This window comes from Trachurus japonicus, chromosome 22 (assembly GCF_045865225.1).
Source record: "Trachurus japonicus isolate A0001 chromosome 22, Traja_1.0".
In the NCBI taxonomy this organism is placed as follows: domain Eukaryota; kingdom Metazoa; phylum Chordata; class Actinopteri; order Carangiformes; family Carangidae; genus Trachurus; species Trachurus japonicus.
In genome coordinates, this window is record NC_140928.1 from 12,361,776 (window position 1) to 12,380,424 (window position 18,649).

At 43.6% G+C, this 18,649-nt stretch overlaps 1 protein-coding gene and 1 long non-coding RNA gene across 2 annotated transcripts; one reads left to right on the forward strand and one right to left on the reverse strand.

Annotated features, from left to right (window-relative positions):
* Positions 1-313: 313 nt before the first annotated feature.
* LOC146963638 (uncharacterized) lies at positions 314-17,177 on the forward strand. Its single transcript, XR_015034695.1, has 3 exons — positions 314-385; positions 14,721-14,785; positions 17,105-17,177. It is a non-coding gene; the product is annotated as an uncharacterized LOC146963638 (long non-coding RNA).
* bmp4 (bone morphogenetic protein 4) lies at positions 1,668-11,262 on the reverse strand. Its single transcript, XM_085766706.1, has 4 exons — positions 10,955-11,262; positions 6,725-6,847; positions 5,620-5,984; positions 1,668-3,352 (listed from the first exon to the last, which is right to left on the reverse strand). Exons 3-4 carry the CDS (start codon positions 5,975-5,977, stop codon positions 2,499-2,501), a joined length of 1,212 nt encoding a protein of 403 aa, XP_085622832.1. The 5' UTR covers positions 5,978-5,984; positions 6,725-6,847; positions 10,955-11,262; the 3' UTR covers positions 1,668-2,498.
* Positions 17,178-18,649: the final 1,472 nt, after the last annotated feature.

Genomic DNA, 18,649 nt, shown 5'->3' on the forward strand with positions numbered 1-18,649 from the left:
TATAAACACTCGGCTTTTACGGTGGAACATCCAAATAAAAAGCTTTTTGAAGACTTCACCCAGTCAATTAGTCGAACAGCGTCAATAGACCTGCTGCATAATGACTCACCTGTAATTGCGTGAGAACGAGCACTTACAGGAGACTGAGTGGCACGTCACATAGGCATGACAAAGCCCTCAATCTATTTTTAAGGACTCATTCTGTAATTGACCCCATCCTCCCTACCTCCTTTCACACACACATACACACTCACACACTCTCACATTTATCTCTCTGTTTCCTAAAGGTCTTTACAATCACATAGCTGCTGACACTGGGTGGAGAGTTTGAAGTACGATGCTGCTGATGGCTCCTCCAAACGTTCAAGGGTTCATCTTGAAGCAGGTTGGTGGTAAACTCACTGGGCTAATGTTAACCTCCCTCTCCGGGCCTTTTAATAAACATGCATCATTTCTTTGTGTAGGTTAGCGGGATAATGAACAGACAATTACCGTAACTGGCTGATGGTTATCTCAAACTTCAGGGGAGAGATCAGTAGAAAATGTTGTAACTGCGCTGTCAAGCTGCTGAAAGGACACAACCCCCCACCCGCCCCACCCCCCATCTCTTCCTGAACACACACACACACACACACACACACACACACCCTCCTGCAGCTCGTTCTCCTCTGCCTTCAGCCACTTCAAAATGAAATTCTTCTCTGTCTTCTCCTCCTTTAGCAGTCACCCTCGTTTTTTGACGCTGATATGCAGGCATCAAAGAGGCGCCTAAGGGCCCGCACATGCTCCAGTAGGAAAAACTAACAAAGCTCACTTGTCATTAGAGGAAACTGCCTAATGTCATCCCTAATTTATTTAATTAAACTTACTAGTTCAATGTCTTCCTATTTAAACTGTGATTGGAAAAAAAAAGTTTCAGTTCAGTTTCCAAAAAAAGTTTTCTGTATTTTTCCTTAAAGTCACCAATTAAAAGTTAAGTTTGGAAAAGTTGGAATTATGCATCAAAAAAACTAGTGCATTCAAAATGCTTTTAAGGGATTATGTTATCATCTTTATATGCGAATAATATTCAGTGGTTCACCCACCCCCGAGACATGATGATGTACAGGGCGCTCTCTGTGAAACAATGCACAGCAAACGTCCCCCAGCAGTTCAAAGGAGCTGCTCTCTCCAAACATTATCATATAATTTGGGCCAGCCGTCAGCTTGTAAATAAGTGATGTAGAAGCCTTTTGTGTGATGGGGCACAGGTTGGAGACAGGCGTCTTTGCTCTGCCGGCATGAGCCGCTGAAGACAAAGGCAGGAGACAGAGCGTCTAACCTTTGATTCTTCTGAGGACTCAGCCGCCTTGTGTCAGAGCAGGACGCATCGGCCACAATCATGCCCCCAATGTGGGGACGTCAAGAACAATGGAATCACTCTCCCACAGTCGGGCCCAACAACCCGCCCCGACTGCAATTGGATTAGTGAGTGTCCAACCACCACATGTTCACCAAATTGACATAAAAGTGAAATTTGAGAACAATAAGACCTTCACCCATGGGCCTATAGTAGCTTTGAAACGGCATAGCATTTCTGTAACAGCTTCTGTTACAGAAAACTGAGAAATTCCACTATTTGTCTTTCTTTGATGAAATCATTCAAAGCTGGTGAGAAGCCAGATAATAAAGAAAACAGTCTTTTTATTGGGGAAAGACAGAGCATCAGAAAGATTCCTCTGCTTTTATCTTTTAGCTAAAAGCTGATTTGAACACATTAAAAGGCCAAAAGGAGAAATCAAGTTTAGATTTTAAATCCAAATTCATCGTAAAACCATAATTGAAATTCACGTAGTACGTATCGTACAACCCCATTGTAGTAGTTATTACATATATTTTATATGACCGTAAAATGATTTTTTCTTTAAGGGACTAATTAATCATCAACTTGATATTTAAATAAAGAGGTTAATTGGAGAGTCAGTGTACATTTCTGATTATGTCAATTGATTCCTTAAAAATATATGTGTGTTGTGACAAATTCACGCAGTGCTCTACTTTATGCAAAAACATAAAGTGTGTGTTTTGTGATCTGCTTGAATGTATTGTTGGAAGCAATTCATGTTTTTATTTTTTTTTCTCCAAAATGTATATAATATGAAAGCAATAAATATTACAAGTAAATAAACTTTACTTTTTAGATTGTTTTTACTATTTTCTCAATAAAAAAACTTATACAATCTAATGTACATTATGAAAAGTTGTACAGCTTTTTATGTTTAAAATAAGGACTCAATTTATTTTTAATATGTAGATATAAATATATATATATTTTGTCAAAATATATGATCATATTGTCAAAGAAACAAAAAAAAAGTGAGACAAACATACACCTCAACATAAAAGTTATAAATAAGGGTCCAAGTGAACATTTTTGGGAGTAAAGACCTTCTGATTTGTTTTTAGCGTCCATGTTGCTTTTTTTCAAGTCCAAGTCCAAGTTCTAGTTAGTTTGTGTGTTAGCGGCAGCCGCAGCCCTCCACTACCATTTCCTGGTAGTTTTTTAGGACCACCTTGTCGTGTTCGTCTAGGTAGAGCATGGAGATGGCGCTGAGCTCTGTTGGCACGCAGCAGGCCTTGGGAATGTTGTTGTTCACAGAGTTCACCAGTGTCTGAACAATGGCGTGGTTGGTTGAGTTCAGGTGATCCGCCAGAGGAAAGGGGCATTCCCCGTGGCAGTAATAAGCCTGGTAACCAGGGGGCGCCACTATCCAGTCATTCCAGCCTACGTCGCTGAAGTCCACGTACAGCGCGTGGCGCCGGCAGTTGCGGTTGCGTTTACGGCCCCGCTGCTTGGGGCTGCGCTTGGTCCGGCGGGTCAGCGGGTGACCCTTCCCGTCATGGCCAAAGGTTACCAGGAGGGGGCGTAGCTGTTCCCAGTCTTCACCAGGCTCCTGGTGTAGCGAACGACTGACGCGGACGTGTTTGCCCTGGTGACGCGGCGTCTGGTTAAGGTGCAGAACCTCCACCGCCAGCCCGTAATTCGGGAGGCGCTCTCGAGTCCAGCGCAGCACGGCGGGGCTGACGTCGAAGCTCTCCCAGCGTGACGCGTTGTGGCGCACGAGCCGAGTGTCCAAGAGCTGCGTGATCAGTTGCCCGGGCCGCGGGGGCTTCAGCACCTCGTACACGTTTATCCGGTGAAGCCCCTGCTCGCCTGAGAGGGTGTCGGCGATGGCTTCATCGATCTGATGACGGTAGAGCCGAAGTTCGGCCGAAGAGAGCAGCTCGTCCTCCGGGATGCTGCTGAGGTTGAACAGGAAGCGAAGGGGCACCGTCTCTACATCTTCCTGCTCGTGCACCCTCTCCATGTGCTCTGAAAAGGAACAAGACAAATGTTTGCTTAATGCATTTCCATTATTGGGTAATATGAGCTAAAACAATGTGTATATAATAAACCCGTAGGTGTACTTCAGATGTCCGTCTTATAAATTTAAAAATATTCAGATATCTCCATGAAGATACCATATCTCCTATAACACTGTATTGTTCTGACAGTACCAGGCAGCAGTTTGGAGTTGTGATAACTTCACACTTTCACACCCTAACATACTCAAATTGACACAAAAGAATGGACACGCACACTTTTCAAGGCCTCCGAGGTGTTCAGGAATATAAATATAGGCCACATCGTCCACGCTTCCTTATCTATCTATAAGGATTACCCAGCCCTTCTCTCAATGCCTTTCCCTGAGCACTTTGCTGAAACACGCATTACAAGGAGGGTGGTGATTAACGTACCACAGCTACAGTATAAACACAGTGGAGGCTCCCTGTTCCACGCTCAGTCTGCAGATTTCTGGCAAGATCACCATTGTTGGGGAAAGGAATGTTGTGTCTACTATTTTCCTGCTCAATCCACCCCTGTTATTTCACACCCAGGCCCTAATCTTACCCAGGTGGTTCTCATTATTAAAACCTGCTGTGTTTTTGATTAGCTCTGCAGTTTGTTCACTTAAGACATTTATCATTTTCATCATGAATAATCATTAAGGAGTCAGACAGTGCAGTAGAATCTCATTTATCTGAAGCCCATGGGAACGGTTGTCTCGTATGGGAAAGCGGTGTGTTCAAATCTTAAAACCAAAACTTGTTTCGAAAATTTGAAAAGTGCATTTACACACCTTCTCGTGTGCTGTCTGCTTTGGAGTTGACTTTACAGTTAAAGCGAAAGGATGTGTCACCTGTTCCACTTTAAAACACCTCATTGCATCATCATTCTTGCTAAATTTAAGATGAATAGTTACATGGTTTAACCTGCCTCCTCACCTAACTGTCCAGCTGCTGCAGATTCTGATACTACACCATGTTTTGGACAAATCAGTCGACTGAATCACACTATCGCACAATGGTGCTTCCATGAAAGCAAAGCACTCCCACTCAAAAGAGCTCGAAGCGTATTATTAACATAGTTTAGCAGAGGAGAAGGAGGGTAAATGCCTGTAGAGAGCATAAAAAAACCTACACACACACACACACACACACACACATGCGTGCACATACACATTGCATCACAGGCAGAAGTTCCTCCTCCAGCGGCGGTGCTCTTTCTTCCTCACTAGACTTGGTACGTTGCCGCGTTAGTGTGTGTTGGCGTGTGTTTCCACTAGCAGTGTGTTTGACAAGCCCCATTAAGGCTGACTCATCCCTCCTTCCTCACTCCTCCCCCTAAGGGCGGACATGTTCTGCAGCCCTAAAGCTCCCTGGTTTTCTCAGTTCACTTCGCTCCAAGGTCGCTTGCTAACTCTCATCTCAGCTCGGAGTCTCTCTGCCTATCCAGGAGATGGTTTTCAAGCATTCACTCCACATGATTTAAGCTTAGTTCACACACCTCAACTTATAAAAGATCAGTCGACCTGCAGTTTCTCCGAGCCTTAATTGAGACCTGTGCAGCTGTCGCTAAAACTAAGCAGATCCAAGTCACAATAAACAGAAACCCCTCCAGCGTTCCAGTCTTTTCTATCACACCAGCTTCTGAGACTGTTTTTCCATCTCTCCGGAGAGCGTCTGCTCTCAGCACCCACATTGTTGGCAGTAGGGGCTTTATTTAGAAGGCTGCAGAGTAGCATTAAAGATAATTGCACGTTGAGGAAGGTCCTTCTAAAAGAGCCCTCCATATAAACTGGAGACATGAGAGAGGAGCACACTTCAATTCCAGGCCAACGCCGAGCTTTTTTAAGCCATGTTCTGCTGGGTGGGGTGAGAAGTGCAAGTCAGTAATATGAAGGTATGCTTTTCCTTCAGCTGCTAACCAAACACGCAGAGTTTTGTCAAACGAGGCTCTTGAGAGCTTGTCTAGCAGATTTTTTTTTTTGCCCCTCTTTAGACAGTGTTCGGTGACCACATCCTTGGATTCCTTGGTTATGGTGAGATGGGTGGAGCTGCCTTACAATCATGTTTCAAGGGATGTAGGAAATGTTTTTTTTTTTTATTCTGAAAACTTTGCAGGCCTTAACCATGCTAATGAAATATAATACTACCAAAGTGATTGCATTGCCTGTCAACAGTGACCTTGACTAAGTTGTAATGTTTCTGTGCTGCCATGGTGTGATTTTCCTTTTTTTTCCTTTTTTTTCTCCTTACCTTCATGGTAGAAGCCCCTCACAGTGTTGGCCCGGCTGGCTGACCTCTCTGGGTACTCAAAAGCGATGTCATGCCCTCCAGCCTCCTCAGCCTCTCCAGACTGTAGCCGATAGAGGTCCAGCAGGTATTGGGGCACGGTGGTGGAGCGGCTGGGCCGAGGCCGCCTCTTGAGGCCGAACATGTGCAGCAGCGTGGCCTCGAAGTCCCGCAGCAGTTCATGGCTCTGAGCGGCCGAACGACCCTGCAGGCCCGGTACTTTCTTTTTCCCTTCTTCAGGTATCAGACTAGCATGGTTACTCTCTCCCAGCAGGACTTGGCATATTAAAATGACCATCAGCATTCGATTACCAGGAATCATGATGTCTCTGGGGGGAGCAGCAGATGGCACAGGGAGATAAAAGATTAGGAGAGAACTGGAAAGAGCAGAGGGGAAGAAAACACAAAAAAAGAAACATAAGGAAGGGAGAGAAAGGCCTCCATTTCAACTGACAGAAAATACTTTTTCTTTTTCTTCTTTGTCTTCACCCTCTTCTCTGACTGTCCCCACTGAGGGCCGCGCTCTAATTGGTTTTAATAGTGCAGGCGGCCTTGTTTACAGTAAAGCAGTCCCTGATCAGATAGACAACTTGCAGTTTATCTTTGGCAACATCCTCCAAAGGTAAACAGCTGGTTCAAGAACCTAACTTTTTTGAATGGAATCTGAGGGCCATTCCTCCTCGCCGCCCTGCCCCCTCGTCCCCTCGTCCCCTCGTCCCCTCCCTTCCCCACTATGATTAGACAAATAAAAGAGGCAGCCCTGGGGTCAGAGCAAATTCTTAACTTGATAAGAAGCCACGGTCCCTCACAGTCTGCTCCAACAAGCCATGGGGCAAACCCAAGACTACGTGCCACATATTTAACTGAAAAAAGCCACCCCCACCCCACCCCCCCTCCCACCTCATACAAATACATCGTCCAACAGCAACCGTAGAGGGACTTTCAATTCAGTTCTGGTTGAAAACGCCACAAAAATCCGTGACTCAGTGGGCAAAAAAAAAAAGGGAACAAGGAAGATGCAAGATGTGTCACATGGCACAAATTGAAATGGCATGGTCCACTTACTTACCGACAGAAAATAAAGCATGGGAAAACAGTCCATGTTTGTTGGGAGGAGGCAATGGACACGTTTTTCCAGGAAATGTTAGGTGGCGTTGGGCGGCTGCAGGAGAACGTTGGAGTGACCCTGTTCCTGAAAAATACAGATAAAAACACAGGGGGATTATAAACTGGACACAACTGCAGGCACTTGAAGCTTCTACCTGGTATTTACTTAAAGAGTGCAAGAGGTGTGTGTATGTGTGTGTGTGCGAGAGAGAGAGAGAGAAAACCAGTGTCTTTTTAAGGCTTATCATTTTGGCTCATGGGCTAAGCTAGCTATTTACTGTAACTGGAATGTAAGGAGGTATGTGCCACAACACAGAGAGCAGATCCCCGACACTCACCTAAGACAGAAAACACACCTTGTGAAATAAGAAATTAAGCAGCACCCTTCAATGAGCATAAAGCATTAGATCGCTGACAGTTCAAACTATCATGTTCACACACAGACCAGGGGCTGATAACACCACTTTGATCAGGAGTGGGGAAATCTATATTCCAGAGACGGTCTCCAAGTGAACTCAACCAGACATTATCCCTGCAAACAAGTGAGACCAGCCTTTTCAGACAAGAACTACACAGATCCATCTTAAAAAAAAAAAAAAGGCCTCATCTCTTAGTAACGCTCCCCCACTTGAGGGATCAAACAGGTTGTATTGACGCTGCTGACAGGCCGTGTGCTCTTTGACATCATTGTCATCAGCAGGAGAACCGCACCTTCACCACTAGTGGAGAAGTGTTTTCTAGGGTACGTTTGGCTGAAACCACTCTATTACAAATGTTTTCTTGGCTACCTCAGTTGAAAATGGAGGTTTTAGGAGTAGCACCTCCAAATAAAATCGTAAAACTACCCCCTTTAAAAAAAAAAAAAAGGATTATTCACAACTTTAACAGTCTTCTTTTCCTCCGTCAGCTTTAACAAGCATAGCAGTGTGGCTCTAATGATTCAATTCTTTTACACGTCATTTAAACGTGTTAAATGCTGCTGACTCACGCTAATAAAATTACTGCATTTTTTTGTTTGGAGTGACCACAACAACAACAACAACAACAACAGCAGCAGCAGCAGCAGCAGCAGATATTTCAGCTCCGTAGCAACGTACTGTAGGTCTTTGGTCATCATTTGGAGCCTGTTCTTGCTGGAGAGCACCCAAAGCATTACTACACAGTGAGGATGCACATTAACAGGAACACTGTGTGTATGTGTGTGAGTGTGTAATATACAGTTTGTGTGTGAGTGTGACCATGTCTGGCTTGGTATCTGTGCGATTAATCTCGGCCCCTGCATGGCTCACTGTACATGCAATCAAGGATCTTTTTCCTAACAGCATTAGACTTTGACCTCCGATTGACCCCCCTCCCCTTTCTCGGTCATGACACTAGATTCAGTGTGCGCAAAAAAGAAAGGGCAACGTGCTAGTGCACGTGTGCACGAGCTGAACGGTGTGCACGAGTGGGCGTGCACGTCTGCGCGCGTGCACGAGTGTTTGCCACTGTTTGCATGTTCGTGAGAACTGTGGCAAAGAGAGAGGAGGGTTCAGAACATGATCAGCTCTATTACCCAAGGGGTGGGGGGATAACGTGTGTGTGTGTGTGTGTGTATGAGTGAGTGTGTGTGTGCACATCTCTGACAACAAACGTTCATTGTACAGAGAGGGCCTCTCCCATGATTACAGGGATTCATAGTACTCAAAAACACTGACCATACAGAACATCTTGTAACTGTAACCAGCCACTGACAAAGCTGCAGGCTAAAACAGACAGACACTCAAAGTGGTGCGATGATGATGAAAGAAGATGTAAGGCAGACAGGGAGTGACTTTTAACTCTGGAAAAAGTCACCGCGTTCATGTTTGCTGGCCTGTTTTCACCAGTGGTGATAAAAAAAAAAGAAAGAAAAGAAAAGAAAACTAAAACAAGTTTTTTCTGTTACACCAAACTCACCGACTTTCCACCACATTTATCAGCAGCGTTGCCTCATATTTACTCGTTGCTGATCAAACAGTGAGGGGCGAAACAGAGCTCCAGGATTATATAGTGTTTTAAGAAGTTTCTCACTCTGAAGACATTTGAACTGTGCGACAGACGGAGAAAGATTTTGCAACAACAAACGCAGACCAGGGAGCAATTAGGCCGGAGCAGTCAACTGCCCTTGGCTTTGCTCGGTCCCCCTTGGCCTCTCTCCCTCCCCGACTAGAGATAATGTGATCAGACTATGCACATGGCTCTTCAGATGTGTTTCCTGAGGAATTTGACAGTGATGGTGGGAGGGAGGGAAGACGAGAAGGAGGGAGGGAGCGAAGGGAGGAAGGAGGGCAACAGGTTACCACGGGAACTGCCAAATCTATGGCCTGATTTTGGTTGTTTTGCGGTGCCAGAAATCAGTTTCATCAACAGGTTTATAGTCATGAGAAGAGTGTTTTGGAAACAGCTGCTGTATTTAATGTTTCTGTCCAGGGCTGGTGTGACTTCAGATGATATATAGTTCATTATGCTGAGGAAAAATAACACATCCCTTCTTAACAATGGGATTTGAATGGTTTGCTGAGTCGCCTGGTAACAGCTGGGTCGTGACTAAAGCCTGAAGAAGTTGAAATAATAACCAAGGCTTCCCTAGGATTCAGTGTGGCCAACAAAATTGCAATATCCTCATTTCTGTTGAAAGAAATAAAACAGAGACCTGCAAAGTCTGTTGTTGTTGAATAGTGGTTTGGGATTTTATTTGCTCCCAGTGAGCAGTTTAACAGTAAGAACATTCACAGTCAGTGAGATCACTGAGACCAGGTTAATGGTTTTGTTAAGCTGGAGTGTTTTCTGAACGAAAACAAAACCCCCCCAAGAAAAGTTGCGTGACTATAGGAAGAAATTAAAAGATGATGTGGGGAGAGGAAAAAAAAATTACTTTGGCAATGTCAAATGTTCTCAGCTGATTTACGTCACAGGCTGAAGAGTGTGTAATAGCACAGATGTAAAAGCCCTAAAACTCCAAATATGAGGAAGCATCAGCAACAAAAACTGAACATCTGGGCCAATGTTTTCCTGCAGCAGCAAAAGAAACCGATCCTGGTTGCCAGAGGCATACAATCATCTGTAATAATTATTATTACTCTATTATGTATATTATTATTCTATATTAAATATATATATGCAGACATGAAATGCTTTTGCATTCAAAGTTTGGCGAGTCTCTCCCCCTGCACGATGGCGGAGAAATTTGAGCTGAAAAGTAAAGGTGTGTGCCAAGGACGCCATGCGCCCGCAGGCCGCATAATGTTCTCTCTGCTGCTGCATGACTGGATTAAATGACACAATATCACTTTATAATCATTCGTTAAAAACAGGTGTAAACCTGTGAAACGTGTGAGTCCTTGTCGGCCTATTACACCGTCGCTAAGACAATTATAAACCGGATTCAAATCCACTGCAACTGCTTCTAACATGTTGGCACCGAGTGTTTTTTCTCTCTCTCTGTCTCTCGCAGACTTTGTCATAGTGGGAGAGAAATGTGCCCTTTTAAAACTGGTTGAATAGCGCGCGGGTTAATGTTGAGCAGACAAGAGAAGCGGAAGTGAATTGGATTGAAAAAATAAAAACTTAAAATATAAACAATATCATTTATTTTCCATCTCTGTGTTCTTGTTTCATTGCGCACACCGGGATGACACGAAGCAGACACAGGTGTTCAATCTGGGGGGGGACGAACCTCAGCCAAAACTTCGGAAAGAGCCACAAATCTACATCATGTAAATATTTGACTTGTACTGTGGAGGAAGGAGAAGCGCAGGGAAACTGAAAGCTGTGTTTGGAAATGACCTCACGATGTTGGTTTGTCACCGCTCCACTCTCTCCGGCACAAAAAGCTCTAACCTGTTACGAGCTCCGCCGGGATCAGCGCGCTGCTCGCCGCAGAAGACACACACTTTTTTTTTTTTTAAATTTCCGTTTATCTGTCACCGAGGTCGACTTTCAGATTAAAAGTTACCTATGCGTCTGCATTTCCACCGCACAGCTCTCAGTGGAGTCGGATAAATGCGCACAAACGCAAAGACAAGCCAAAGTTAAAGTCACAAACTGTCAACCAGATTTCCTTCTTGGTGCAACTCAACAGGTTTTTGCTCTCATGCTCTCAAAACTAAAGAAACAAAAAGAACAAAAAGCTCCAGTTGTGTGCGAGATGTGTGAGGAGATGAGCGCTTACCATCAGTAGAGGTACAGGTATCCTCGAGTGGAGTGAATAGGAAAGGGAAGGTGTCAGGGCAGTCCAGGCGTAAAGCCGAAAAACGCCGAAATGAGCCTTAAAGCAGAAGCTCGGTAGCTTTTTTTTTTTTTTTTTAGCTCATTAATCCTTTTGGCGACACCTCGGTAGCGGACAAGAGAGAGGAAGAGAGGGGGAGAGCGGCGGAGCTAAGGCCGGCGATCGCGGCTCTGCAGCGGGGTTTCCTATCCGTCTCCAAGTACAGCTCGTGAGGGCAGGCGGTGAGCACAGGACGGGAAAACTTTCCAAATGATCCAGCATCTATGGCCCCTTGCAGTTTTATCCCTCCCTGCCTCCTCCTCCCTCCCCTCCGCGACTCCCACCTCCCTCATCTGTCTCGAACACCTTGGATAACCCCCCTTCTCTCCTCCTCCACTTAAAATAAAGAGCTCGTTGCGCGCCGCGTTTTCTTTTTCTTTTTTCTTTCTTTTTTTTTGTTGTTTTCAGTATGTGAAACTTTGTCACTTTGCATTTAAATGCCGGGATCCACGCGGCAAACTGCTGTCTGCGACGTAAAACGTCTTGATCCTATAAATAAAGTGCAGATGTAAACAAGTGGTCTGAGAGGGACAGACACGTTTACATGGCCACAGAGGTAAACCCTATTCAGAAAGCTTAACTTTAACATTTATTATTGAGATGAACAATCAAATCCGACCATTAGCCTACAAATGTAAAAAAATCTAAGAAAAATCTTGTTTGGGGTGAAAAACGGATTATTCTTTAGAAAAAAAGTAGTTTTTTTATTCTTTTTAGTCTTTAAGCATTAATGGGAACAGCTAGTGAGAGATGAGGCCCATACAGCGGCCATCAAGAGTTAATGAGGCCCGTAATAATTTGTCACTTGCTGGCACTGTTATCACAAAGACACAAAATGTTCTTTTTTCTATTACTGGACAGCTCCTTTTTAAAAAACAAAACAAACAAAAAACCAATGAACTTTAATTACAGTTACTTTCTGGACAAATTCTGTCGTATATGTATTTGCTAGCTGTATTCCTTAGAAACCTCATCTAAGAAGATTTTGTTTTTTATGAAATGATTTAGCACCAAATAAAAATTAAAAGAATATACTGACTAGTTGTCTAGAACATTAATGTGTAAAGTGAAGAATAATGTGGGGTCCAGGGGAACCTCCTCAGGGACCCCTGCAGATCCATGACCCCATTTTGAATAAACTCCAATGCTGAAGAACACCAGCAGCATTATTCTCACGTGAAGCTGTAATGAAAAAAACACACAACTGCTTTTAATAATTGAATAATTTATTAAATATATCTCCACAGCATTAATTTATACTGCATTTTTCAACAGAGCTGGCAGCAGGTAACACACTTGGCCTGCTATTGTGTGAGGTATAAGCAGCTTTCGTTGTCTTTGGGTGCAGTATGGGGCAAACTTGGTCGAGCTTCCGGACCCTTGGGGAATTTCCGTCCTCACAATACTGACCAGTGCCGAGGTGGATTAACTATCTGATAGACTGCATATCTTAGTGATGTGTCATTGTCATAGCCCAGGGATTTACTCTCAGGTAATGATTGAAAACTCTGCAATTTTGGTGCAAACGTTGCCACATTTTTCATGCATAGTAAGAGCGCACCAAAAATCTACACCCTCCCAGTCTTTATTTATTTATTTATTTGTTTGTTTGTTTATTTCGGCATGTCAATTAAATCATCATCATCACACTTCATCTTAGTTCAAATAATACAATACACATGGCCGAAAGGGAAAGCGGGAGAAGCAAAAGCTTATCTAGTTCCGCCCCCATTACCCACAGAATAAAATCTTAAACATGTCCAGAAAGTTTAATATTGAAAGTAAAGTGATTTGAATCCAAACTTTTGCCACCAAAATTCGGGCTGTGAAGCCTAATGTGCTGTTATTTACAACTTCCACAGAGATAAATTGGCCTCAGTGATTCTTTTCATGTTTTAAATCTGCTCTGGATCTTTGCTTCTCTTCCTGGGGGTCACATGCCTTGAGAAAAACCTTCCTTGTGCTGCGGGGCCTTGCTGATTGTGACTAAACAGTGGTTTATACAGATCAGGGGATGCAAATAATCTGGCAGGGAATCAGAGAATGTATTTTGTTAATCATTATTGATCTCCTCAGTCACCCTGACAGGCTTTTGGTTGGGAAGTCTTATGCCCCATTGAGCTCTCCACTGCTGGGCCTTAAAGATAAATCCCCGTGCAAAAGCTGTAGATCTTTGGCATGTTCTGTGTGTGTCTGTGTGTGCGTCTGTGCATGTGTGTGACTTAGTATTCCTCACCTTCTAGCACATACCATCTGCATGACTCTTGAAGCTGGATCTCAAGCTGTGATTGTCTCATTTCAACACCATTACTAAAACCATTTGTGTTTTGTCTCTTTGATGGGGACCTTGTCATGCACAATTTATTTTTGGTCAGACTTGCAGCCTTTCTTGTGGGATCCATATTTCATGTTTTCACTTTCAAGTTGTAATGACTGGGACTAATCATGCTGATGACCCGATATTGCACCAGAATATTAAAAATGGATCAAACATTCCTTTTTGTCAGATTTGATATTATAAGATTATTGCAGCTATATTTTATATTGAATGCAGCTGCAGGTTGCGCAATAGCAACAAGTGTTCACTTGCACTTGATACCAAAACCTAAAGATAGACTGATCCTATACGATGTTAGAGATTATGATAATTACATATGATGATATGACTGGTGCTGTTCTTTTATAACCACACGTCATTACATTTTCAGGTAAATGAACAAAGACCAAACAACTTCACAACAAGATGTTTATGTGACTTTATTGAGATCCAGGAGATATTGAGATGCTGCCACGTCACTGGACGTGTCGGGGACAACCAGACAAGACCGCACCAGCATCACCTCAGACCGCAAGATGCAAATCGCAGATAAAGCACAGAAACAGTCACGTAAAAAAAAAAAAGAAGCAAACAACAGAGTTCTGGAGCAATTTGTAATGCTCCTGATAAGATAAAGATCAACCTGCACAGTACATGCACCGCTGGTGGACAAATAAAGAAAAATAAAAAGGAATAGTTCGCGTATACAGTGCGTCACACACCAAACATGATGGAAGACGTGTGGCTCAGTGAGAGTGGGTGTCAGGCTGTAGTTTGTTTTTGGGGAGCGTATACTGTACAGCTTGTACTTCTGTTCACATGTCTCTATGTGTTGCATTATATGAATGTATACTCAATAGACAGACCAACACTCTGAATGTTAATGTACACGATGAATCGTCCTTGTGTTTCTATGTCGTTGTTTCTGTGGGTGAAGCAGCAGTATCACATTTTCTGCTTGATATGTGTTTGGCAGGAAAAGCAGAAACATTTCTCCATACAAGAAATAAATCTTTTCATTATTATTATTTTTCCACAATCCTGCTTCGGTGGATATTTATTCTCATTTGTCTTTTCCATTCCTTCAAGGACACACTGACCTAAATTTACCTGTTAGTCTAAAGTCACGCTGTCCCTGTCATGCAGGATGTGATGCACACTGCAGCTGCTTGTCAGAAAATGGATTTACGTCTCATCGAGTCTTATTTCACTTATTTCATAAAACTGTATCAGCAACTGTGCAGAACTATTGGTCAATTCACAAATGAATTGTTTGGGAGAGGAGATGCACGCCATCATGCTGTTATTATGACGCTATCCTCTGCTGATTATGTTTCACTGTCTTCTACATAGGACATCTTGCATTGCTGTCCTGTGGCGGCCAGAGAGTCTTGCTGTGTTCCTCCAGCGCAGGACGGGTGAGCTGCCGGAGCACTTGAAGATATGCCGTGTATGTCCCATCGGAGGTGTTGACCAGGCTTAGCCCCCTTGAGTCCCTCCAGTTCCGAAGGAGATTACCAACTGCAGGTGGCTTAGACCCACAGGCAGCGACTGACTGACTGACTGACTGACTGACTGACTGACTGACTGACTTACTTATTTCACTACTCACACAATATGAACCTCTGATCCCAGTCTGAGTCGGCGTGTGTGTGTGTGTCTATGAGACAGGAAAAGAATCTAAACGAACCTGATTTAAAACAGTGAAAAGGCGAGTTTTTCATGCCTCAGGCCATATGTCAAATCCTTTCTCCCTTTTCTGTTTTTGTGTACATATTATGTTTGAAAAGGGACTGTACAAACTTGGCGGAAAGTTCACCTGCCGTCAACTTTTTTTCTTTGAGCGAGCTGAGCACAGTCACGGAGCTCACTTATCTTCTGACATTTGCCTTTGGCCATTTAGGGGAGAGGTCAGCGGCGCTTTGCTGCTTTGACGTTCGCTGGGGAGAGTAGGGGTGATTTCACCTCTGTGTGCCCGTGTCACTAAATCCTGCTCAGAGCCGCTCACCTGTGAACACCGGCCCTTAATCAGCAGTAGCTCAAAGGCGTCCCGGCCACATTCAGACCCCGAGCCCAATGTAATAACACACCTTCATTTTCTTTCTTCTCTTTCAGACGCTCCGTGAAGTGTTCACTAGTGCAGACACGCGCCGCGGCCATTGATCAAACCTCGGCTTTCACTAATGCGCGGACTTCTCATTGGGACATTCTTCAACACAGCCGCCTCAAGTTTCTTTGGGTGCTCAGGCTGCTTGTCCTGTAATCCCCCTAACCCAGCCCCGGGTCCTGAAAGCCTGTAAGTGGTGTGAGGGGTTAAGGGAGGGAGAAGGACAAGGGAAACAGAATTTGAGGATGATTGGACAAACTATTTTAATCCCTGTAATGGAATTGGCATGTAAACTCATGAACCTAGAAGTAAACAGAAAGAAAATGGAGAGGGACGGATGTTGAATTGGTCGGAGCCTTTCCGGGGGAGCTGTGTTGAAACTCACATCTTGCCGGAGCAAAGATAGGTCGAAGTCTTCTCCGGCCCATCTCCTTCAACCGACATCATGTTTAGATAAACACTATAAGTTTCCTCCTGCGGAGAATGTTTAAGTTTAAAGATGTAGGTTTTCCCCAGGCTTTGTTCTTGTGCCATATACGCAAAAAGCACAGAACCGTTTTGGCCTGAATAGCTAAGAAGGTATCAGCAGCCAAAGTTATTTTAAAGATAAGATAACAGGATCTGTGGTCAGAATAAAAAGTGGCCATGCCAAGCCATCATCTCATACAACACTTGCTGGAGAATATCATCAGACCCATTAGAAAGAAAGATCACCGGTGACACTCCAGCATGTGCGATTAAGGTTGGGTCTGCGGATGCTGTGGAGTTGTTGGCAGCCTTCCTGCCAAGTGAGTGGCAGGACTTTAATGTCCCCTCCATCTCCTGCTGTCGCTGCTGCAAACCTGCCCCTGCCAGATGTTATCAAAGGGAGCTGGTCAAGTGAGTGGTGGAGGGGGCCTTTTTTAGGCCTTTCTCTCCCTCTGTCAGGGCGCAAGGAGACACACTCGGGCTTCAACACTGTCCAGACGCAGACTGACTGGGGCAACGCCTGATGCCGGGGGGGAAACTTTCTCAATGGATTATAAAAGCTTTTTTTATCAACATTTGGACTGGCACTCGAAGACACTCCTTTAATCTGAGAGGGGAATTGACTTTGCCCACACCACTGTCCCTAAGAGGCCAAGCTAAGAGGCAGCCAAATAAATTCTCCAGCAGTGGCGCTGCTTGTTGATAGAGAACCTCACAAGTGTTGTGTTCTGGAGCTCAGGAGAAAAATAGATTAGACATGAATAAAAGAAAATTGACCAGAATAGAACATAATTAAATTACATGCAACACAGTAGACTGATACAGTTCCCTGATGTGACCTGTGACTTCAAATTGAATATCTGGAATTCTTTGCGAGGTAAAATAAGTAGTATTCTCAAAATTGGGTTTACTGTTCAAAGTTGCTGCTCAGCAAGAAGATATTTCCATTTTACTTTGACTAGCCGCAGTAAAAGAAAGGTAGATGTTTTCTAAAAAGGTCCCTAATCCAATTTTCTGAAAGTTACACATCACCTGAACTGACCCTGACTGAAAGCAGAAAGGTAAAACTGTCAGAATTATTGATATAGACATTGACATTTGATGTATACATACATCAAATGTCAATGTCAAATGTCAACTACAGTTTTCAATTCTTTCACAGGCGAAGGGGATAACGTCATAAATCATGCATGGGCCCCAGACCAGCTGCAGTCATCCCAACAAACCACTGTGAGGTAAGAAATCAGCAAAACACTTCATAAAGGTGGAACACAGTCTAAGCCTTGGCCCTCGTTTCCAAACTCACCACTCCTCTGTATTATAGTTTCACTGCATCTCCACTGGCCAAAGTTGCCTTAGCATATGAAGAAGCTCTTTCAAGGAGTGAGTGTCAACAGTGTCTTGTCGAACCTATGACATTTAATACAGCATGTAAATCACTCCAGGGACCTGTTATTCCTTCAAGAATGTAATTACATACTTTCAAATAAAACATGAAAGGGCCCAACAAGTTTTAAAACGCAGTGTGTGCTCTCAAGACGGCAGGAAGGAATTCCAAGCAGTTAGAAAATGCTAACATCCCTGTGTGGGCGAACCATGGGCAAGAGGAGAGGAGAGTGTTGTAACAGGAAATAAGACAAAATACTGGAAAGATAAAAATTAAAAGGCTATGAGATTAAAATTTAAAAGCTATGAAGTGTTGAATCAACCTCGACTCTGCTTTCCTAATTTGGTTCTTCAGGTTCAGCCCAAAACAGAAAAGCAGTCATCTTTTCCATCTTTTTCTGCTAGTTAGCTACACACCTGTCCATATTTGTGAACAGCATGGCTCACGATTAGCCTACCATTACCAATTACCAACTAAAACAATAAGGAAACGTTGGCAAGGGTTGCTCAAGTATATACTTTACCAAATCAAATAAAGAGAAGATAAAGCTACTAGTGTTAGCCTAATAGGCCTTAAAGTTTAATTAGGGCATGATTTTGATTATGTTTCTTATGCATAGGACTACTGGTCAATAGTCATGTTCTTAACACATGCTGTGCAATCAACCCACTGACTGATTATGTGCTTGACTCATATGTCAAAACACTAATAAAAGCAACATGAATTGATTTATTAGGAGAGACCAATTTGTTTATCAAACTCGGGGTCTCCAGCTTGAATATTTGTCAAGCTGAATTTGTTTGTAAAGTCAACAACTGCACCACAGCTGGATGCAGAATAGAGAAGAGACATTTGCCACAGTGCAGCTTGTCAAAGTAATATAGGCCTACCTTCTTTTGATTGGCCTATAAAGTGTCAGTAGATTTGTTTGCCTCTGGATAAACTAGTTTGCAACTGTTGTGCGATGCATTTTTTTTTCCTTTTTGCATTTGTATTGTTTTTGGTCTGCAGTAGTACTATAACAGGATAAGGTGAGCTACATGACTGCCAGAAATGACAAGTTTCCTCTCTGTGATAAGGTTTATTCATCACAGCTTAATCCGGTCTGAGTAGAGCTCCTGTGTTTGTGAGTATGTAAAGCTGTTCTAACCAGGGCCCAGTATTCAGTGACTCACTCCTGACGTAATATTTCATGGTAGGTCGGATGTTACTCTCAGGGGTGTCTGGCTTGCTGCTTGGGATTTGGCACTGAGTAGTAGGTGGTCAGGCGATTAGGTCACCACACTGCTCAGGGATCCAGGAATGCTGTAACCCAGGTTC

Excerpts from the sequence above, each read along its gene's own strand:
- bmp4 (XM_085766706.1), bottom strand. The coding sequence starts at position 5,977 with ATGATTCCTGGTAATCGAATGCTGATGGTCATTTTAATATGCCAAGTC. Across the intron at positions 3,353-5,619 it reads GAGGGGCTTCTACCATGAAG|AGCACATGGAGAGGGTGCAC; the intron begins GTAAGGAGAAAA and ends GTTCCTTTTCAG.